Below are 24,501 nucleotides of genomic sequence, written 5' to 3' on the forward strand. Positions count from 1 at the left end.
CTCACCACCCCTTCTCATCTTTATTTTGAGACAAGGTCTTGCTAAGATGCTGAGAATGGCCTCAAACTTGGGATCCTCCTGTCTCAGCCTCCCAAGTCACTGGGATTACAGGTGTGGGCCACCACGTTCGGTGAACTTATAAAGCATGATATAGGGCTGGGGATGTGGCTCAAGCGGTAGCGCGCTCGCCTGGCATGCGTGCGACCCGGGTTCGATCCTCAGCACCACATACCAACAAAGATGTTGTGTCCGCCGAGAACTGCAAAATAAATATTAAAAATTCTCTCTCTCTCTCTCTCTCTCTCTCTCCTCTCTCACTCTCTCTTTAAAAAAATAAATAAATAAATAAACAAAGCATGATATAGAAAGGAGTAGCAGTAACCTAGGCTCCTCAAATGTTTAGAATTCATTGAATAGTTCACTGATGATTTAATAAAAGTGTTTCTCTCTAGAAATTGGTGGGCAAAGAAGGGAGAATGCAACGTGGTCACCCAATAGCCAGATACCCAAACACTGTTTCAGGCCAAAGCCTTCAAGTGAGTAGGGATAATTCTCCATTGAACTCAGACTGAAGACTGGCATGGTTTCTTGCCAAGTCAAACAAAAGAAAACTGGGCTCTAGGATTCTCTTGTGCCTTTCTAAGGTTAAGTCAGCAGTTTCCTGAGCCACAGCTTCTGCTTACTCAGAATGCATTTGTTCAGGCAGTGCAGCTGGGTCTGATATCAAAGTGTTGGCTAGTAAGAAAAAAATCAAAATAATCCCCATTAAGTTCCCATTATCTTAAAAATTAGAAACTCTAATGAGAGACTTCCAGCGTGAGTTGAGCAGCAGGAGGGCACCTCTGATGGATGCTGCCCTCTGTGAGGATGTCACTGACATCACCATAGGCAAGCCGAGTGCCTGAGCGCCTCAGAGCAGTGTCCCTGGAAGCAGCCAAGATTGATCAGACACTTTAGGACTCAGAAGCCATGATGAAGAGACCATGAAGCAGTCCAGAATTGAGGCTGGCACTGAGGAGACCCTCAGCCTGAAGGGTGATTGTCTTTTACCATGAATTTTGTTAAATGTGCCTTCGAATCTCTGTCGGAATAGCTTTAACTATTATGGTGCCCCTTAAAGTTTTCTGTCAACTCTATGGTTCTAAAACTGGATTCTCATCCTATTACAGGTTGAGGAAGCTTTTATGTGAAGATGGGAGCTGGGGAATGCTTACTTCCCTGGCAATGAGCAACTGTGGAAACACTCTTCTCAGACCTGGCAAATGACTTCTAGTGTTTTCTGTTGAAATACTACATCTCCTCACCCAGTCTGCATCACATCTTGGCACTGCCTGGCCCAGTGATACTGCATTGTCTCGTGGCACAGAGCCAAGAGTGTGCCCGGCAGTGCTTAGTACCATATAGGGAATCCACGAGCCCAGGGCTTTCCAGGCTGGCTCCCTCCATCATGCTCCTACTGGAGCAAAGATCATCAGATTGCAAGTCCCAGTGTTATTATTACCCTGATGTGTAATAAATCTGTGTGGTGCAATAAATTAAGGCAAGGCTCTGTTCTCACTTTACAGGCTGCCAATAGTTTTATTGTAACAGCTCGGAGATACGAGTTTCCCTTTTTCGGTAGACTAGAGGAAGCTGTGAAATTTGAAGAGAGAACAAAAGGATAGTTTGTGTGGTTTGCAAGACAGGTATTATACAAGAGCCGAGCTCATCAGGACATCGGACGACGACACCAAACATTTTTGTGCTTAATGCTATTAAAGGACTGTGAAGCCTTACAATGTCCACCAGAATTCATTTAAATTCATTTTCACATCAATGTCTCCCTGCTGTGTTCTGCTGAGCTGACCTCCCACACCAGACTTACGGATTTTCTTTTGGTGATAAACCTGAGCTGACTGTAAGATCACAGATTGGTTCTGGAACTCATTAAAGTCAGCAAATGAGCATTAGTGAGATACTGGCATACGCTGAAATTCTGATAACCTATTTTGGCAATTACAGCTTTGGGGATGAAGAGAGGGGTTCTGAGGAAACCCTCCAGCCTGCAACAGGATCCTGATCTATTTCAGATGTCTGTCAAGACATGCACACACCCTGGCTTTTTTTCCTTCATACCATGCACCCCCATTGCAGAAGGCAAGGGAAGGATTTGAGACATGATTCACCTCTTCCCTTGACCACATTCAAAGCCCAAGCAAGGCCTTTAATCACAGCCCCTGCGTATCTGACACTTCATTATTTTTATTTATTTATTTTTGTTAAGCACCCTCTAGTCTCTGGTTTAGGATGTAGCCCTTACTTAAAAAAAAAAAAAAACCCTCAAATCATATGATAGTCACTCAAGTTTTCTTAATCCTTTGGTTACAGAGCCTTCCTTCTATCTTCACTTAAACCCACCAATTGCTGTCTTGTAAATTAGAATGCTGGCACTTGGCTTTATGTTCATTGTATCCCCTGAACATATTAAGCTATTGAACATACAACTGATACTCAATATGTACATTAATTAATTAGCTTTCAAAATAGTCTTCCCGGCTGGGTATGGTGGCACACACCTGTAATCCCAGTGGCTGGGGAGGCCAAAGCAGGAGGATCGCAAGTTCAAAGCCAGCCTCAGCAAAAGTAAGGTGCTAAGCAACTCGGTGAGATCCTGTCTCTAAATAAAATATAAAATAGGACTGGGAATTGGCTTAGTGGCTGAGTGCTCCTGAGTTCAATCCCTGTACCAAAAAATAAAGAAAAAGAAAAACACTCTTCCCAGCTCATTCTACAACCACTAGGTCTGTCCACGACCCCCCACTCCCAAATTCACCCTCATCCCTGCAACTGTCTTGAGAAAACTGGCACTCTTTATGGCTTTCCGGCTCAAAATGATTGACTCCCTTGGTAATCCCCTCTGTAAAATGCTCATACATTCACCCTCACTTCTCCTTAGAAAATACACACTCTTTTGCTTGAGTTTCATTTATTAGCAGAAAAAGCAAACACAGGAAATTTTATTCTCTTGAGTTTAAGTATTCTCTTTTTCTCTCTCTTCTTTCCCTTTAATACATTCTACCTCTAGTTAATCTATAACAAGCCTAATCAGTAGAAACTCTGGAAAAAGTGAGATCATAATTTGTGAATCTGGTTTGAATTTGGGATTTGCTCTCTCAGCGCAAAATTAATATTGTAAATTTACTGGAAGTGTGTTTTCCAAGTTCTGGAGTCAAACTGCTTTTTTTTTTTTCTGCACAGTTTGGTATTCAACTTAATGAATTATCAAAAGGAAAAAAATATTTTTCCAACTCCTTTTCTGGCCTTTCCTCCTTCTCACTACTGCCCTCCACCCCTGCCCCAGTACACACACACACACACACACACACACACACACACACACACACGGCCCTGAAGATGGGGAAGATGGATGGACTCCTTTCTTGCATTCCCCTTAGGTTGTATCATTGTTTGGAAGTAATTGGTTCTCATCCAGAAGCAGATGTGGACAGAGTAAGGAGTTTTAGCTCAGCCATATAAAGTAGCATAAATCCCAGGCTCGGATCTTTCTTTAAGCTTCCTCTGGTGTTCCTCTCTGGTCTTCTTTCTAATGAATAAACAGATTCATGTTAGTGGGCATTTATCGAGTGTTTACTTTATTCCCAGTATTGTAATTGTCCTTATGTTATCTCATTTAACTCTGTTTTTTTTTTTTTTTTGCTGTTTACGGTAGATATTAATATTCTCAATTTATAAATGAAGAAGCAAATATTCAGAAGCATTAGGTGACTTGTACTGAGTGGGAGAACCAAATTTCTGGATTCTAAACCCACTGCACTTTCTATTATATAATTTCTTCTTGTTTGGTGTTTAACTTTGTGATAACAGAACTCTATTCAAGAACTGAAATTATCTACACAAGTTGGTTATTCTTAAATAATTTATAGAGTTCAAAAATCCTATAATAAATACCTTAGAAACAAAATTCCATTTAGGGGCTATCACTGACTCCTGATTTTGATCTAGTGAATGCTCAATGAATCTTTTGTGAGCACTTACCCAAACTGTGCACTGGAAATCTGAAGCACCAGGTTTTTAGGACAACTTAAAAATTGGGTTCAATTAGGTATAATTATAATGTCCCAATAAAAAATGGAAAAAAAATTGGCTTCAATTGTTAGGCATCAAGGGAAGGAATAGGAAACTTTCTGATTGTGTAAGGTATTGGTAATGTGTTCCTTTATACCATAGATAGTGAGTCTGAAAGTTATGTTAGTTTACCTTGTTGTAAACTAAATTGAAAGTACCAAGGAAATACGGAGGCAAAAACACCTTCTACCCAGATTTAACATTAAATAATTTAACATTAAATAATGTTAAATTTTAAAAAAAGATATTTGGTTATGAAAAACCATTAATTTTCCCTATAAAAATAGCTAATATTTTTATCAGCCCTTATTCTGTGTCAGTTACCATTATAAATTTTTATGTATATCATTTATACTTAACAACAACTCTATGAGGTGATTAAAATTTTTTTTTGGTTGTAGATGGACACAATACCTTTATTTTACTTATTTATTTTTATGTGGTGCTGAGGATCAAACTTAGTCCCTCACATGTGCTAGATAAGCACTATACCACCGAGTTACAACCTCAGTCCTGGTATGAAGTAAATGTTATCCAAATTTTACAATATTGAGTCTTAGAAAGTTTAGTAATGTGCCCAAAGCCACACAACTGATATGTGGTAGGATCAGAATTTGAACTTATACAGTATGGATTACAGATTCAGAGCCTGCATGTTTAACCACCTTTAGGGTTATCAGATAAAATACAGGACATCCAGTTATATTTGAATTTCAGATATACAAATTCTAAATACTGCCTGGAACATACTTATACTAAAATATATATTTGTTTATTTAAAATTCAAATCTAAATCAGGAATCCTATATTTTTATTGTTAAATCTAATAACCCTCATCATACTATTCTGCCTTCTGTAAATTCAGATGTCATATATTGGATTCCTTGATTTGCAGTTTACACATTTGAGTTTTGTTATAGAACAATGTTAATTCAGATCCATAAAGATGGTACAAACCCCTCTTGGATTCCTTTTCCCTCCACTTATTGAAGGCTGAGTTGGGCTGGTGACAGTCTCGTCCCCAATAGTGCAGATAAGTGCAAGCTTTTCCTTCCAGATAAAAAAGGACTGCTTACTTTTGACATTCTGGCTCTCTGCCTACACAGGGCTCTCTTTTCAGCCAGTGTGTCCTGCCTGCCTGGTGCTCATCATTATCCAGCCTCCTTGGTGCAGGAATCCTTGACTCTTTCTAGGAGTTGCAGAGCTGCATGGGTGAGTAGCTGCTTTCTTCCAGATGACAAAGTTCACAGAAGGAAATGGAGAAGAATGAGCAGGCTAGAGTTCAGCAGAAAGAGACTGCATATCAAGTCTTTTGAATTTATATATAAGTAGGCAACATATATGCCATCAAATAACTGTGTGTGTGTGTGTGTGTGTGTGTGTGTGTGTGTATTGTTGGGGATTAAACCTAGGGTCTTGCACATGCTGAGCATATATGCTACCACTGAGCTCTACCCCCATGCTTTCATGCAATGTACACATGCACCTGCCTGGCTGCCTTCTTTCACCTACAGAGAAGCTGAGCTGAAGAAATAACTGCTTTTAATGGACACCTAGAAACTAAATGTAGTGTCCCTCATATCATGTATTAAAAAACAAATATTGCTGGGTAAAATGGCACATACCTATAATTCCAACGACTCAGGAGGCTCAGGTAGAAGGATCACATTGTAGTTCAAGACCAGCCTGGGTAACTTGCAAGGTCCTATTTCAAAATTTAAATAAATAGATAGATAGATAGATAAATAAATAGATAAATAAATAGGGCTGGAGATGTAGCTCAATAGTTGAATGCTCCTGGGTTCAATCCCCCATTAAACAAATACAAAATATTAAACAAATACAAATAAAGAACTTTTGGAATTAGCTGATATGTATTATCTTTTAACAATGTTTATAACTGAAAGTGATTGTTTATTTAAAAGGTTGGATATTGATAGAATCATCTCTATTGTGAAGGTTTTGAAAAACTTTGCAAATATCATAAATTTTTATGATCCAGAATAAGGAAAATATTTATTATAACATTTCATCGTGTTCAAGTTTCTGTAAACTGCATTACCTTTCATAGATTTTTATGAAGGCCCTCTGAAATTTTATACTTTTTAAAGTACATATTACAGATAATAACACTGAGGCTGCAAGAGATTAAGCAATTTGCGGAAGCAGTTGGCAAGTAGCAGAACCTGCATTTAAACCTATGTCATCTCATTCCAGGGATCATATACATAATTACTGCACAACAATGTCTCCACATCATAAGATTAGTAGATCTAACTTCTGTGGTGAAGAGCAGTTTTTTAAAAAATTTCAAATCTGTTGGGACTTTCACTTCAAAGACAGGAAGCATTCTCTTGGTTACATAGTAAAGAATCTCCAGGAGGTGGAGCAGGTGGGTGGTAAATAGCCTAAAGGGTGGGACTGAATTAGATGCAGTATGACTAGTACACAGAGTATGCCATATGGACTCCCTATCCAAGTTGGACACCTGAACTTACCCGTCTCCAGGTTCAATGAGACAAGTCCACTGATCACTTGCTGAGATGTCACAGTAACGCCAAGTTGCCAAAAGAGATCCTAAATGTTTGCTCATTTTCTGTGCTAATCTCAAAATTCACTGGTAATAAACAATTTGTGCATTAGTACCAATCTGTGGACCACATTTTACCTTAGCACTAATATCGGTAATATCAGCTCAGCACATAATTAATTAAAATAAACAAATAACTAATGACTTAGATGGCTGGCTTATATTCTCGTGTTCTTTCTCTTTCATTCTTTACACTCATATTTCCTGAGAATATAGCAATGAGAAAAATGGATCAACTTGCTATTTTCAAGGAACTTACATTTTAATTCAACCAATGTTTTGATACCTGAAGATTCAGGTGCCTCTTTGAGGCCTTGCCAATTACTAGCTCTGTGATTTTGTACAAATTTATTGAATCTCTCCAAACAAGTTTTTCCCCTCTAAAAATGAGGCTAATAATACTGAATTTAATGTTTTTTGATAACCGGAATCATCCTGAAACTGTAAAAATGCATGCCAAAGCCAGGTCCTGTCTTTACCATGTGTTCTTGAAGGCAGGAATCATATCTTTCCTATCTTTGTATCCTCAGCAACAAGCAGAAGTCCTTTGTAAATGGCAAGCCTCTGCTAAGGTGTATTGAATAAATGTGCATAAGGTCCTAAGTGTATATGGTACATTTTGTTTAAAAATGGAATGGGATGGAACTCAGTGGTACAATACTTGCCTGGCATGCTCAGGGTCTTAAGTTTGATATCCAGGACTGCAAAAATTAATTAATTATTTATTTAAAATACTATACCTGCTTTTCAAATTCTCAAATTCTATTGTGCCAACAGGAAAAGTACATCAGATATTGCAGGGCATAGCCTATGTAATTCTACTCTTGGGTTACAGGCTTCTAACAGTTCAAGCTCTAAAAATACATTTTCTAAACATTTATTAGATAGAAAGCTCTTTTTATTGATTTGTATCACAATCTGATACAAATCCGCTTCTTAAAGGCCTTTCCCACAAATTGATCCTGGAAGTGGCTATGCTGGTCCTGCCAGTTCTAAGTATACCCACACTGTCTAGGATTACAAGCTCTAATGGAATTGCCAAGGTATCCTAAGTTGGGGAAGCATCTGGAAGAAATACTTAGCCAGTAATAACAAGAAAAGAAATACTTTCATAATAGCAAAGTTTCATTTGGTGGCTATTTCATAAGGTGCAGGACTAACATTCCAAGAGGTACAAATACAATTGACATGCAGTGACCTGCAAGGAGTGACATTTAGTAACAGGAATAAAAGAAATACACAAAATATACCACAGGTAAGTAGAAATAGAAACTGTGGGGACTTCAGAGGAGGAGGAAATTAGAAAAGGCTCCAAGTAGGAGCTGTGATATGGGACAGGCCTTCAACAGATTTGGGCTCTGGTAGAGGGAATTGGAGGCATCTGTGGCAGACAGAGTTTAATAAACTGATAGAATAATAGCAAGTAGTTCACTTTACATATAAGGATATGGTGAAATGTAAGACTGGAAAAGTGGCGGAGATACATAACTGGGTAAGTGTCAGATTGAAGAGTTTGTGCTTAATTTGATAGGGAACTACTAATAACTTCTAGAATAGGTGGAGTCATGATATGGTCATTGCTTAGGAAGACGATTTTAGCAAGAACATAAGATGGATTGATGGAAAAGCAACTAAGCAGGAGACCAAACAGAAGTAAAACAAAAGTTTAGAATAAGAGTAAATCAATACCTGATCTAGCTGGGCATGATGGCACACACCTATAATCCCAGAGGTTTGGGAAGCTGAGGCAGGAGGATTGTGAGTTCAAAGCCAGCCTCCTCAGCAACTTAACAAGGCCCTAAGCAACTTGGTGAGACCCTTGTCTCAAATAAAATACAAAAAAGGGGGGGGGGCTGGTGATGTGGCTCAGTGGTTAAGTGCCCCTGGGTTAAAAAAAAAAAATCGATACTAGAATTATGGCAATGTAGCTACAGAGGAAGGAGCAGATGGAAGAGCCATTGGGTAGGAAATATCTATAACTGTGCTACACAGGTAGCCCTTAGCTTACGCAGCTATTTAAATCTAAATTTAATTAAAATTATACAAGATTTGGAATTCAGTACCTCATTGTATTGGTCACATTTCAAGTGCTCATTAGCCACACGTGGACCATTGCAGATAAAGAAGATTTCCATGATGGCAGAACAATTGGATTGTGCAGATCACAACACACTTTGGGGACTAATTGGGCATAAGGGTGAGGAAGAAAGATTAAAGGATGCCAAGGCTTTGACAGTTCAGTGACTGAGAAAGAGGGTGCTGTGAGCAGCAAAGGAAAAGTCAAGAGGAGGAAGAGCCGAACATTGGAGGAAAGATACTTTTTAGTTTCGATCAAACACTAGGTAAGAGTGTGTCCATGGTGTGGGGAAAGCGAAATATCCAGTGGGTCTCCCAGTGTTTATAAAGCAGCCTAGGCTGTATCTGCCTGGCTTATCCCCTCCAGCGTTCAGTTTCTCCCTGGTCTGTGCAGTTCCCTACAGAGTACTAGTAGGCAGTCAGACCCTTCAGTGTCTCCCTGTTCACACACCAGGATGAGGGCTGTAGCCCAAAGGCTTTGCTGTTTCCCTAGCTCTTTGGTGCCAGCTGGAACCGTTTTGTCCCTCACAGATACTTTGTGCTTCCTCTTCCCTGATGGCCTTACTTCCCCATGCTTGATCTTTGGAAAGTCCCCTGGCCCTCACTCATTGGATTGCTTCCTCTGCAACTGTTCCTTCCCACAGGGACCACTACTTTTTACTTGCTTTCTCTTCTCTTCCAGTTCAGATTCCAAGATCTATTTCTATAATCACTTCCTTGGGTAACTGACCCCTCCCATCGACTTTCACCAGCAAAACCCAGCCCTGATCAAATCCATGTCTCCTCCAAGTCCCAAGCAATGGAAGGTGGCTGGAGGAAAATCACATAACCACACTGTATGGTCTCACTTTATGACCACCAATTCAAGATTCCTTAGTATGGCCCACCCTACGCTTCTCTAGTCACTCTTCCACTATTAACCCAGCCATCAGGCCCTGAATCTAAGAATCGTGATCTTATTGTTTCCTCACATACTGTCCAAGTCCAAATCCACTGCAATCAAAAGGTATCTAAATAAAACTAAAATGAATAAAACACATTACAAAGCAATATGTTTTATTTTTCTCACCTTGTACTCTGCTGCCATCCTAGCTCAAGCTAACAAGAAAAGCCTCCTTGCTGGTCTCCTGTGGGCCTTTGTGATTCTCCATTATGTACTTCTCTCTCTCACACACACACACAGCAAGACTTTTTAAAAACATGAATCAGATGTAGTCATTCCTGGACTCACCCTCCTCCCAGAGCTTCCTGTTGCTCTTATAATGACCCATAGGCTCCACAGGATCTGGCTACTTGCCCACCTTTCTAAGCCTAACTATTCCTGCTCTCTGGCAGGCTGACAATGCTCAGCCATACTGGCCTTTTGCTGTTTCTCAACATGGCAGGGGCATCCACATCTCTAGGTTTATGGCTGTTTTTTCTTTCAGCCTGGAAAGCCGTTCCTCTTCTCTATCCCTTAACTTCCTAGTTTCATTCCTTCATATCACGCACGTATGGGCACAAAGGTCTCCTCTGAGATGCAGCTTATAATTTCACTCTATCCCCTACTTTATTTTTCTCACACCCCTTACCACTACCTGAAATTTTTGTCATTTGTTCCTTTCCCCTCTCCCACCCCGTTAGTATGCAAACTCCACGAGTGCGTTTGCTTGTCTGTGGCTTTACCCTCTGTGCCTAGAACAGCGCTCAATTAGTACTTGTTGAATGGTTGCGTTCCCTCCAAATCCTATTCCTCCTGAATCTCTGACCCTTCGTCATTTTATTTCCGGCTTCTCCTCTCTCTGCAAAGCCGAAAGTACCGGTTCCTGCGCATTACAGTAGTTCTCGCTCACTATCCCTCTCGATGCTGCTCCTTTAAGCGGACTCCAAAACGCCACTGGGAAGGCGGAGTCGAAACCTGGTAGTCGGCGACTCGGAGGGGCGGGGCGGTCTGGGGGGCGGTGCCTGCGTGCTGCGTGCGTGCGCGTTCAGGAGGCGCCGCCGCCGCCGCTCCCGAGGCCGCCGCCGCCGTCGCCGCCGCGCAGAGCCGGAGCCCGAGCCAGAGCCACGGCCGAGAGGAGGGAGGAGGAGGAGGAGGTGGTGGAGGAGGCGCCGGACCCGGGGGGTGAGTGAGGGGCGGGGAGCCCCAGCCGGCCTCAGAGGGAGTGGGGGACGCGGGTCCGCCGAGTTGGGGCTGTGGCGGCTCATGCTGCGGGTTAGTCCTCTGGCTCCCCCTTCCTCCTCCGCGTTCCCTCGGTGTCCGGGGCGGCGGCCCGGGGGCCTGGCCGGCGGGAGGGGCTGGGGCTTGTAAGGCCCGGCAGCCGCCGCCGGAGCCAGGGCTAACCACGCCCGCCAACCAAGCCGGTCGACTGTGGCTGGGCCTGCGGGAGACGGTCGGGAGGGGCCGGGCCGGGTGTGGGAGAGAAAGAGGACATTGTGTCCCCCACCCTCCAACTCTCCGAGGTGTCATGGCACAAGCCGATTTCCCTCGCCATCTCCTCGGACGCAGTGCCCTCGCCCCTCGCTGCCTGAGAGATGAAGAAGATTGGAGTTAGCGGCTTTTTTTTTTTTTTTTCACTCTTGCTGTCCCCAGTCTAGGGTCAGAGCTTCCTGCAAACCCAGCTTGCCTTTTGGGGGCATACGAGGAGGGGGTCAGAGCGTTTGGTGCATTTTCTGTTCTCTGTCCCCTGCTAGAGAGGTGCGGGTGGACTGTGGCATGGCCCTCGGCACTTCTGTCAGGGATCAGGGTCCCCCCTTTCCTTCCTGTTCCCCCAGTAGATAGGCTGACATCTCTACATGCCACTCCACCTCTCAGCCCCTTTCCCGCCCTCTTTCACCCATGTCTTCTGTAGCATGCCATGTGTTCGCCTTTTCTACGTTGGATTTTCGTGGGTCTTTGCTACCTTCAATTTTGTTAGGAAAGAGGTCACAGTGTGTTTCTTGTCTTCCTTCAATCTAGGGTTTGTTAGGAGTGTTGGATTGGTAGGATTGTCGCTTATGCCTTTACTCAGGAAGTTAAGGACAGTTTCTTTAGCTAAGTTGTGTAATTTGCTGCTGTAGGGAGAAGAGGAGGGAAAGACAGTTGTACCTAAAAAAGTGAGATCTCAAAGGGCTGAAAACCACAGAGTTTAGGGGGACCTTTGACCTCTCAGAAAAAGAACTGTCACTGAAGAGTAACCTATTCTTTCTTCAGATGGAAAATCATTTTGTCACTGCTTTGAAGGGAGGAAGGTATGAGAAATGAAATAACAGGGCAGGAGGTTACTGGGCCACAGTCTTACAGGTAGCACTCTTTTTTGCTTCTTGGGTGGAAGATGATGATTCTGTTTTTATTATAGTAAGAAAAAAGTGTCAGTTTTTATATTTAACTTGGGGAACTTACCTTCAAGAGCATGCTGAGGGCAGTCTCACAAGTGATGCTGCTGGAAACAGGATTTGGAAACTTTCTTGGGGTTTCCTGTCAGAATGTGTGTGTGTGGGGGGGGTTATGTATAGTTTTTCTTTTCTTTTGATGTAATTGATTTCTGCAATACTTTGACATAATAAACACCAAAGTAGGCTCCATACTCATTTCTGTCTTTATTATGCTTTACTGTAACACTTTTGAAATTATATTTGTATTGTGTGATATTGTGTTTTAGTGTGGTGTTTTTGTGAATCTTGTTATGTTACCATTTTGAATTAGGTTCTGCTTCAAATATGAATAGATGTAAACTATTGAGGACTGTACATATTTGGTATTTGTTGAACGAATTAAGTGATTTACAAAGATATGTCTAGGTGTTGTATGTCTTCTGTCCTTTTTAGAGATACCTTATGTTAAGATATTGCATTTTACTCCTACTATATAAATGGCAATTCTTAATCTTTTCTAGGCCACTGACACTTTTGAGAATGTGATGAATTATATGGACCCTACCTCCCCCCCAAAATAACCGGCATTTGTGCACAAAATTTTGCATTCAGCTTTAGGGATCTTTTGAAGCCAATCTTGGATACTGTCTTTTTTTTAATATTTATTTTTTAGCTTTAGGTGGACACAATATCTTTATTTTATTTTAATGTGGTGCTGAGGATCAAACCCAGTGCTTCACGCATGCCAGGCGAGCGCGCGCTACTACTTGAGCCGTATCCCTAGCCCCTGGATGAAAGCCTTTGTTCACTTTTTGTATGCCCTCAGGAATGACAGTATCTACACTTTGAGTCTTTGAGAACAGATTTAAGAGTGATTATTACTACAGATTTATGGGGGAAAGTTCTCGATAACTTTTACCAGTTATAAACCAGTACACCCATGGCTTCTAAAGAAGTAAGATTGTTCTACTCACTTTAGTATCTAAAAATCATAATTACAACTGACTTACAGTTTTGTTTGTACAAACTGCTTTTTTTTTTTTTTTTTTTTAATACCAAGGATTGAACCCAGGAGTGAACCACTGAGCCACATCCCCAGCCCTTTTTATGCTTTATTAGAGTCAGGGTCTTACTAAGTCACTTAGGGCCTCTCTAAGTTCCTGAGGCTGGTTTTGAACTCACAATCCTCCTGCTTCAGTCGACAAGGTTGCTGGGATTATTGGCATGCACACACCCAACCAAACCCTTTTTTAGCAATATGATCAGCATTTGAAAATATTGACAAATGATTCATTTTTCCCATTCTCTTTAAAACTTGTTTATAGGCATGTTTTTATGTACTTAATAATTAAATAAACATTCAGTGTTAATTCAATGAGTATTGAATACCTACCTACTATGTAGAAAGAACAGTCCTTGCTGTCATGGGCCTTATATTCTAATCAGGAAGGACAGGCTATAACCAAATAGATATAAAATGTGTCAAGTGATAAGAGCCTCTTTATGCAGAAGAGTAGGATGAAGGCCCAGAAAAAACATTGACCAGGAGGAACTGAGACTGGAGCGGAAAGTGAGGGATGTGTGTTCTCTTGAGGGAAAAGGTATATGCAGAGAGGACTTTTAAGTGCAAAGACCCCTGAATGTACACCTGGCCTTTTTGAGATCATCTAGGAAGCTACTGAGTTTGGAGGATAATAAGCAGGAATGAAAGGGAGAAGAGAGCTTGAGGTTAGAGAAGTATCTGGGGCTGCTTGAAGACCTTATAGACCATAATAAGAACTTTGGACTTTACTTTGAATTGAGATGGGAAACAATTGTAAGATTTTGAATAGAAGAGAGATCCTATTGTGATTTAAGTTTGTGAACATCATTATAGCTAGTATGTGAAAATCAGTGTGTGGGGGAGAGAGATGAGATTGGAATTAATTCAGGGGTAAATCTTCATTTTAAACCTTTTTCAGTGATTGCAAAATAGTCAATCTTTTCACTCTTGGGCCACTCTTGGGCATCTAGGTAGCTCCCCTCTCCTTCTCCATTAAAATAACAATGGAATTAACATTTGCAGAAGGAACATTTTTCTTTTGGGAATTTTTTTGGATTCATCCAGAGGAATCAAAGTATATAGATATATTTGTCCGGTGTCTATCTGAATTGCTTTCAAAAAATAGTTTTGACAGCCATGGTTGTTGAGCTTAAGATTCATGGAAATTTCATTTTCATTGGGTATTATTAACACTTAAAAAATAGTTTCAGTCATAAAATAATGTCTTTTAGATTGTTAGGTTGAATTTAGCTCTCCCCCTTCTTCAACATTTAACCACAACGCAAATTGTTAGGAATACAGAGATGAATTAGACAGGGTCTCTGCCCCCAGGGAGTTTTTTATATTTAGTTGTAATTTGTAATCTAATAGTTAAAGAACTCAGGATCTTTCCAGTGTTTTCTGTTACACATGAACTTTTAGTGTATGGTTAATGATCTCATATATAAAATAGGCATTCCTGTTGGACATCAGTTGTTCATATTGGTAATTACTTTTTTTCTTATAAAGTAAGAATTATGTAATTTATGTTTTATATGATGTCATTAGAATATTATAGCTTTGACAGCATCGTGTTTTATTCTTTGCAATAAATTATACAACTAGTACTTAGTTGAGGACTCTCACAGTTGAATTTTTAAATTGTAATTCTTTATGGTTATTCAAAAAAACAGACTTGTTTTTGTTAAATGAGGTCAGCTTTACGTCTTTGAAATTTTATTTCCTTTATAGAGAAGGATGATACCAGGTTTTGTTTTTGTTTTTTGATAGAAAGTAATACCACTGTGAGGACATTTCTAGTTTTGAAATGAGCTTCAGCATCAATGAAGTGAGTAAATTGAAGTAAATTGAATTGCCTGAAAGCACCTATCACAGTGTGTGACATGTGTTGGAGATCCAATAGTATTCATTGAACCTCAGATAACTTCTAAACTCTTGGTTCTAAAATTCTCTTATTTTAGATGTTCAATAAAAATAACTCTTATAAAGCATTTTTATCTTAATATTGTGGTACATTTAAAATTGTGAATATAAGCTTACTTCTTCCTAATGTTATTTTTCCAAATTCAATTAATCAATTGTAAAGGGTTGGCATCCATCCATCCAGGTATTTTCTGCTCTTTCTGATGTCATATAATTGTTGCATCACTTAATGCCCGATTTACATCTTATGGAAGATAATAGCATTAAACAAAAATATTAAGTTTTCATATGTTACTGAGATAGATGAAGTATCTATTTTGGGTATATGTGCATGAAATTTGTGGATTACAAACCATAGTTTTTAATGTTATTCAGTATCCTATACACAAAGATAATTTTGACCCATTCACATTTTAAATTTTGTATAATAATGGTAAGTGGGTTTGCGTTGAATGATTCACACTGTCTCAGCACGCTTGGCACAGTTTTGAGATGACTGGTTAAGAGGACAAAAATGATCCAGATGAGTACTGAACCTGTAAGCTTAGGATGGTTCATTATCATGATGTTCTGATCAACAAAGCAGTTCAACAGAGAACTGTGCCATGCTCTCATTTCCGCTTGAAAATAGGCCTTTTAGAGGTAAAAGATACAAACATGCACACACACATGCAACAATTAAAAAAAAAAAAAAGAAATGGATTAAGTTAGAGTTGAAACCAGAAATGGTATGTTTTTATAAATGGCCTGAAAGTGATTCTTTTAATATAATTTTCAGAAGTACATAACATACATATAGAGGATTAACTGTGTTTTGTGAAATAAACTTTAATCACTACACAAGTGAATGTTTAAAAAGCACCTATGACTTACTTAGGCTACATAAATTTATGGTAGATACATATGAAAAATTCTTTATAAATCACTCCAGTTTTCCCAGTATTTTTATTTCTAGGTAACATTAAGCCTATTTAGGTACCGTTGGTAGACAGTGATTCAAAGTGTGGAATGGCAAACTTAACCAAAGTTAAAAATTAAATGTGTAATCCTGTGTTTGTTTTTATAATTTATTTACATAGGGCTTTATTGCATAAGAATAGGAATATACTAAACTACAAATAACTCATAAAAGACACTGTTGAATTAATTAAAAATTTGAAAGGCCTTTGAATTCACAAGTCTGTATACCTATACCATGGTACTCTTTTTTAAACAATGCTGTGTTATACCCACTTGTTTGGTTGTTAAAAAAAAAAAAGTGATTTTTGGATAGGACTGTGGTTTAGCTATCGTAGTCAACTATAAAGGCACAGAAAACTAAGTATTAACTGTTTGGACAAATTCCAAATGCAGTTTATACTACTCTAATTCAGTAGTAGGAAATCTCTTATTGTAAACTAAACTTTCAGATTTTTCAGATGTGTAATCAGGAGAATAAGTTCATTCATGTTATTTTCAGTGATATTTTAAAATTCATTTATAAATAGAATCATTCTGTTCTAGACAAGTTGGCTATGTTATAGAACGATATTAAAGCAACCACTAAGTTAATTCTTTTAGCAGTTGAAATTTAACACTTATCTTTGAATTATGTCATTTACAGTCAAGCCCAAATTTATTGATGCCTTTGGAACTATTCTTTAAATTTTATTGTGAAAATGTTGCATAATTTCATTAATAGTTTTCAGATTCAGTAGATGTTTAGTGACCCAAAATTAGGCTCTTTGATGGACAATGAGATATAAATACGTGGCTTCTACTTTTAAGGAATTTACAGCTCAGTAATTTATTTTGTTTGCTAAATCCTGATATACTTTTTATAAATAAATGTTGTAATTTCATGGAGAAATAAAAATAGAATAACACTCATTTTCTAAGTAAAATGAATGTTCTAACTTAGTTGTTGAACAGCTATTCCTGTGGTCTTTTTTCTAACAACCTTTTAGTACTACAGCAAATCAGTTTCCCAGTTACTGAAACTATAGTAAAATAAGAATTGTAGGTTGGGGCTGTAGCTCAGTGATAAAGTATGCATGTAGGAATCTCAAGGTCCTGGTTCAATCTTCAATACACACATGCCCACTAAAAGAGTTATTTGTGTTGCTGCCTGATTTACTTCAGTTCTAGACTTTATATTTTGTCAATTGCTTTTATATTCAAATATTTATACACAGACCAGACTATATGTATGCCAAGCATATGTATGCATGTTTATATGAACTGCATTGTAAGAAAGTTGTTCAGCTAACAATTTTAATTCTATGTTTAATATCAGAAGTTAGATTTTTCTGTGTATTTTTTTTTTGGTAGAACATCTTAATTCTTTTTTCTACACTGATTAAAATCATTGTGTGCTGCTAAAGTTTACTATCTGATAGGACAGAAATGTCCAAATAGACAAAATGTATTAATGTGCATTTTTAGTGAAATTTGATAGTTTGCAAGTTTAATCTTCAAGTTTCTCTCCCTACCTTTAGATTTAACTGTGATATACTTATAAGGCAGCAACCATATATTTAGTTTGCACAATGAGTATGGTTTTTCTGACTTTACCATTTTGCTGTTTTCAGTTGGGATCATTTAGACATTTATTATTCTCAATAGATATACACAATAAAACAATCCATTTAACTAGTACTTTCTATTGATGCATTGGCTGACTTCTGATAGTGAAGCTTGTGCAGTTTCATAAATATTACTGAGTTTTGGATGACATTCTTTATACAATCTAAAGTGAATATGAGCATTATAGAAGCTGAAAACAAAACAGGTCTGATATTTTCTTTGTGCTAAGAAATGTAGTTCGTATTCTAAGTAATATGCTCTTGTTAGGCTCAGGATCATTTTCAGTGAATATAACCACTTAAACACTTTTCCTCATTTAAAATAATTCATGTTACATTGTGGCAAATTCTGAACAGAATACAAGTGTAAAAAAGAAGTTGAAAATCACCCATGATAGACACTCATGAAGTCTATCATAGGAGACACTGATAATGTTTTAATATATATTTTCCCAGTTCTTTTCTTGCATGTACAGATTTTTTATTTTTATTGAAATTAGAATTATACTTTTATATATACTATTTCAGTATTCCTTCCCCCCCCCCCGAACGGAATATTGGTCTCCTAGTGTGATTCTGTATGATATTACTATTTTAAATAACACTGGTACAAACATTTTTGTACATTTATCTTTGATTGCATCTCTGTTTTGTTTTGTTTTTCTTTCTTTAGGATAGATTCCCAGAAGTGGGATAACTGGATCAGAGGGTGGTTACCCTGTATAAGAATGTGTGTCTCACTGCACCTTCAATGGCATTGAGTAGGTCAGTTTTTATAATCTTTGCCAATTTGATAGATATCTGTTACATTCTTGGGTGGTAATCACAAAATCCTAGTATTATTAATAATCAATAAAACCATCATAGTGTATGAGTAGTAATTTGTAGTTATCTTCAAAAAAGTTGGTTGAAATAAGTTTTTTAAGAAATATTTTAGGTAAAAGTAATCTTTGTGATCAAAAGTAAATTGATTGAAGTTCCAATTTGAGTGTTCTTATTTTTTTTGGAAATACAGTTTTAATATTCTTTAACTAAAATGACAAACATAAGAAAACTTGTTTTATAGTATGTAATATTACATAAAATTAAATTATTTCAGATAGATAAGTGGAATAGTGACATGATCCTGACTTAAAAAAAAAAAATTATTGGGGATGGGGTTGTGGCTTGGTGGTAGATAGCACGCACCTTGCATGTGGGGCACTGGGTTCGATCCTCAGCACCACATAGAAATAAATAAAGGCATTGTGTCCATTTACAACTAAAAAATATATTAAAAAAAGAAAACCAAACTATTGTATTTAGAGATGGCTCTGGAATTGTAAACCTGGACTCAGATCCTTGCTCTACCATTTATTAAGTATATGATTTGAGGCAATTTACTATATGATTGGATGTTTCTAAACCTTGGCTATTATCTTTGAAAGGTGATTAGTAATAACTACTTCATAGAATTATTGAAAAGGGTTAAAAGTATTGTATAAGACTGCTTGGTGCATAGTAATAAGCTATTTTTGTTTAATTTTTTCTGCTAGTGTCAGGGAGGGAAGAAATATCTTGTTTTTGTGTCCTTATTTACATGAATAAATACAGAGATGCAAAGGAGTGGCAGACATTCTTTGTGGCAGGAATGGAATATGCCCAGTTAGAAAAGCAGTTGAGAAGTTGAAGGTCTTGGGATTGACAGAAACCTAGGCTTTTGATTAGTTAGAAAAGATGGAGCTAAGATAGTACAGATTGATGGACTAGACCTTGTTAGACATTGAATGATAGGTTGAGAAGTGTAGACTTTGTTCAGGAGCACAAGAAGTTTTGATATGAATAAAATGACTGATAATATTTATCAAAAGGAAGTTCTGCTTAAAGAGTATTGAGGAAGGAAAAGGTGGATGATAGGAAGGTCTGGTTTATAACAGGTAAGGTCCTATCTGGGGGCCTTTAATGGAAAGCAAGAGGGAAGGTTTGGGGCAAGTTGCTGGGAGTCATTATTGTGAAGATCTTTGTGTTTAGTTTGGAGATGAAATTCAAAAGAAACTGTTCAAGTTTAAGATCAAGGCTGCTTAGAGTTCAGTTACCTTTGAGAGAAGATAGGCCTCTAAATACTTCCATTACTACTCCATTTATTTATTTATTTATTTATTCATTCATTTATTTATAAAATATTTATTCTTGAGTTTTAGGTGGACACAATATCTTTAATTTACATTTCTATGGTGCTGAGGATCAAACCCAGTGCCTCGTGCATGCTAGGCAATCACTCTACCACTGAGCCACAACCCCAGCCCTCTTTTTTTTTTTTAAATTTTTTTTGAAGGGTAAAAGATGATTAACATGTCACCAGTGAACAGCATATATTTATTTATTTTTAATATACCTACAGTCTCTTGTGGAAACTTTACTTTTTTAGCATTTTGAGTTCTTGGTTAATGGGGAACCCTCACTTTTAGACTGCACATTTCTGGAATTATTATCTTAAAACTCTTCACTGTAAGGTGAAGTTCTTTTGCGTGTCATTTTGCAGCATTCACAAATGCTATTAGACTTTAAAAATATCGGTTAAGTAAGCAGAAGTGATAAGTGAAGTGTAGACTTCTTGTTCATCAAGCAGTGTAGAATGTTGACAGCATTGCAATATGGAGCAACAAAAAATGGAATTTGAGTGTATGATCTTTTTTTTGGCGGGGGAGGGGGGATTGAGCCCAGGGGCACTTAACCACTGAGCCCCATCCCCAGCCTGTTTTTGTATTTTATTTAGAGTTGCTTAGGGCATCACTAATTGAGGCTGATTAAACTTGCTGTCCTCCTGCCTCAGCCTCCTGAGCTATTAGGATTACAGGTGTACTCCACTACACCTGGCATTAATTCTTTAGAAAAACATATTGCTTTTAGTATTCCTGTTTTCCCCCTTCTCTTAATTTTCTTAAAATTAAAAAATATATATATTATATTTATATTATATATATTTTATACACACACACACACACATATACATATATATATATATATATATATATATATATATATATATATATAATATGTAAGCAGGAGATGCCATTTTTGGTCATTGTAGCCCATCTCTAGCTTTAATAGTACTTTCCACTTGGCTGAATAATATGCAAACAAGTTGGCCTGAAGATATTAATATTTCTTTTGAACAATTAGCAATTTTTTAAAAATACAGGTTTGTGGTATTTCCAAGATGTTTGGCATTTTTTAGTTGTAAATTTTTTTTTATTTTTTATTTTTGGTGGTGCTGGGGTTTGAACTCAGGGCTTTGTGCATGTGAAGCAAGCACTCTACCAACTGAGCTATACCCCCAGCCAAGATGTTTGTGTTTTTTAAACTAGTGAGTTGTCATAGCTTTCTGAATTATTTTTAATTTAATTTTCAATTAAATTAAATTAAATTAAATTAAATTTGTAAATTTCAATTTACAAATTAATATCTTATTCTTAATTTTTATTCAGATTTCTTCCCTTGAAATTCTTTTAAAAATAATTCTAAATTCACATGGAAATGTAGCACAAAGTGTTAAGGATTATGTCTAGGTGCATGCTACTTACAAATATTATGATTTTGTTATGTGAAACTACAGAAATCCAAATCTAGTCAACTGCATATTTCATTTAAAGAATGTAAAAAGCCAGTGGAGGAGACCACATGTTTTAAACAATGATTTAATATCACTATAAGATTCCAGTTGAATCTGTTTTGAATAGCTTTGAAGATATTACTGTTTATTTGTCAACAGCCAATCAGAATCATTTCCTAGGACTGATTGCCCTCCCATCCCATCCTCTAAAATATAGAGAGAATAGGCTCTTTCCTGATTTGGGTCACTCTGTCAATATGATGGCCTGTCTTTATGCCTTCCATTCTTAGAAACCTGCTTGCATCTTGTCAGAAAAGTAAATCATTAGGTTAAGTAACTACAGTTCATGGAATATTGTTGAAAAATAATGCATTCAATATTTTAAACATTTTTTATTTTAAGAGATGGGGTGGATGGTCTTGCCACATTGCCTAGGCTGGTTCTAAACTGAACTCAAGTGATCCTCCTGCATCAGCCTCCTAAAAAGGGATTATAAGCATGTGTTTTTAGTGGCACATGCTTGTTCATTCAGTTTTTACTTGAGGTGATATGTGAAATATGTAAAACATAAATAAACTTTTATATCTTTTTATGCTTAAGGATCAGAGTAAGAGAAAATGAAGTCCACTGGTTGAGTAGAATATTGTATACATTTTTCTTGTTGTCTTTATCAAAAGATTTTTTCTTGTTCCTTTTATATCAGCAATTGTGAATGCTGATTGTAAGTTCTTGACTAAGAAATCAGAGTCATTCCCCAAAATAATATTAAACAGAATAGTCATCTAACAGTTTTTATTGTGTGATTATTAGGTACGTGGTACTGTTCTGATAATCATAGTTTTAGCAGTGATTAAGACTGCTGAAGCTCTTTCCACCAGTGAGGACAAGGTATTGGTGGAGAGAAAGAGTAAATTAAACAAGTAAGCAAGATAATTTTAGAGGTACCAAATACTGTGGAGAAACAAAAGTATGATATGGTTGAGAGTGTTGGAAGGATTTAAATTGAGTGTTGAGGAAAAACTTCAGATGGAGATTTTTTTTTTTTTTTGGTACCAGGGATTTTTTTTTTTTTTTTTTTTTGGTACCAGGGATTGAACTCAGAGGCTCTCACCCACTGAGCCACACCCCTAGCACTATTTTGTATTTTATTTAAAGACAGGGTCTCACTGTGAGTGGAACTTTCATAAATTTAATTATTTAAGCACATTCCTCTAATCCCAGTTGCTTAGAAGTTGAGGCAGGAGAATCACAATTCAAGGCCAATCTGAGCAGTTTAGAGAGACCCTGATTCAAAATAAAAATTAAAAATAGCAGAGACTGGGAAGGTAATTCTGGCAGAGTACTTCCCTACCCTGAGGGGTTAAACCCCTACCAATGCAAAAAAAAAAAAAAAAGGAAAACCTAGCTATGAGGCTGGGAATATAACACTGTGGTAAAAACTTTACTAATATGCCTGAGGCCTTGGGTTTGAAACCCAGCATTGCAAAAAAATTGGGGAGGGGAAAAGGGGAGGAAAAAAAAGAACCTGTTTCCCTTAGTTTTTAAGGTTTTGATTAGCCTTTACCTATCTGATTAATAACATGTCACTGCAGTTGGTAGAAAAATAATTCTTTAAAGACATGGAGGCCATGGAGACTAAAAATTTTTCATGGAGAAGTTGGAAATCACTGATCGATGTAATCTCTGGGGAAACCTATAGAGAGAAGGAAACTAATTTTTTTTAAAGATAGACTCATTACATCCCATTTAAACTGAACAGTAAATTTGTAAATTAGATATTAGTCCTGTTTTTATAGGTGATGAAACTCTTGAAAAGTTGTTTAATTTTTGAAAATTCACACAACTCAAAACTGTTGAGAATCATGTTGAAAGCAAACTTCCAGGAGATCTTCTGCAGTACAAAGAAGAAAATAGTGATCAATAAATGTTTGGGTTTTTTCTTTTTTTTCTAATCAATAAATATTTATATACTGCTTACGTGCAAACATGAATGAATGAGTGATGAATGAATAAGTAAGTGAATGAGAGAAGATTATCTCTGTTCCTATTATTCTTCCTTTGATATATCACACAATTTTCCTCTTGGATGCATCTTAAAAAGTTTCTTCAGAAATAATTAAGTGGCTTTAGCAATCTTTTTTCTCTGCCATACCTTTCTTCAGTAAGTTTTAAATTACTTATTATAAGTTACACAGTAAAAATCTGAGGGTCGAAAATACCAGACACTTAGAAAATGTAATTTCTTAGTTTTTTTTTTTAACTAATTGATTTGTAAGGTTTTTAGCAGCAGCTGCTGCTCCTTCCTTCCTTCCTTCCTTCCTATCTTAGTATTTCCAATCAAGAAATATCATCTTTTGGTTCAACTTGTAACAATTATTTTTTTAATCAGTTTAAAATTTTCTATCATATTCTGAAATGAAAGGATGGAATAATAGTAGTCAAAACATTTATGCAGCCAACGTTAATTGTCTGCCTAACATCTGACTTTTGTCGTGGTGTATGTGTATAGTGGAGCCATGTGTTTATTTCTGTCTTTCATTAGTTTATATCAAAGTGTGGTGTGTTATTCAGAAATATGAACTTATGATTCTGAGGAATTTAACGGCTAGTAAGGTTTTGAAATATATGTGTAATGAGAAGTTTGCCCTTTTTTCCCCCTTCCCTTCATATTATGTCTATACCTGGGCAGAATAGTAGTTTAAGATCTCTAAACACAATGTTTATAACATTTCTAATCCTTCAAATTAATTAATGTCTTAGAAAATTTAAGTTTACAGTTATTTTTATGAATATCTTAAAGAAATGGATGCCTGTTCAGAAATTAAAATGATAATTATTATTATTCTAGAGAAAAGTTGAAAAAGGGAAGAGATAATGATGTTGAATTTACTATAGGACAATGTATGACACATGACAGTTTGTATGCTAGACTGGTTAAGAAATTTATTTTCACACAAAAAAAAGATGAAATGAAGGCTATGAGGAGGTAAATTAATGTTAATGAGGTTAGATTACTTTGGATGAGGTATTGCCTCCTGGGATCTTCAGAGAGGATGAGGATATGATGTGTCTTGTCACCATTTGCAGCAGTACAATGACACTACTTCATGAAATGCGCAATCTGTCTTATTGGTTTAAGTTGGAAGTACAGTAAACCTAAATAGTATGAAGAGGGTTGTTTTTGTGAAGAAGGAACATATTTTAAAATTTATTTCTGAGACTAAAGTTATAATTTGACAGGCCCATAATAGATAAT

At 37.2% G+C, this 24,501-nt stretch overlaps 1 protein-coding gene and 1 long non-coding RNA gene across 16 annotated transcripts in view; one reads left to right on the top strand and one right to left on the bottom strand.

Annotated features, from left to right (window-relative positions):
• Positions 1-2,982: 2,982 nt before the first annotated feature.
• On the bottom strand, positions 2,983-10,655 carry LOC113186660 (uncharacterized). Of its 3 annotated transcripts, XR_003301317.2 has the most exons (6): positions 10,457-10,647; positions 9,861-9,979; positions 6,624-6,742; positions 5,751-5,830; positions 3,387-3,583; positions 2,983-3,323 (listed from the first exon to the last, which is right to left on the bottom strand). It is a non-coding gene; the product is annotated as an uncharacterized LOC113186660 (long non-coding RNA). The 3 variants fall into 3 exon arrangements; XR_013342181.1 differs by lacking the exon at positions 6,624-6,742 and having other exon boundaries at positions 10,591-10,655; XR_013342180.1 differs by lacking the exon at positions 6,624-6,742.
• Positions 10,656-10,762: 107 nt separating this feature from the next.
• Positions 10,763-24,501, top strand: part of Rap1a (RAP1A, member of RAS oncogene family) — an 88,653-nt gene continuing 74,914 nt past the window's right edge. For 4 of the 13 annotated variants that reach the window (XR_013342147.1, XM_026394128.2, XM_026394130.2 and 1 more), the window contains exons 1-3: positions 10,763-10,895; positions 14,937-14,994; positions 18,327-18,418. Coding sequence is in view for 2 of the 13 variants with exons in the window: in XM_077791157.1 (XP_077647283.1) it covers positions 18,405-18,418 (14 nt within the window). In the remaining 11 variants the exon portion in view is untranslated. The other 9 variants (XM_077791154.1, XM_026394131.2, XM_077791159.1 and 6 more) reach the window with 5 other exon arrangements.

The sequence above is a fragment of the Urocitellus parryii genome, chromosome 11, assembly GCF_045843805.1.
Source record: "Urocitellus parryii isolate mUroPar1 chromosome 11, mUroPar1.hap1, whole genome shotgun sequence".
Classification (NCBI taxonomy): domain Eukaryota; kingdom Metazoa; phylum Chordata; class Mammalia; order Rodentia; family Sciuridae; genus Urocitellus; species Urocitellus parryii.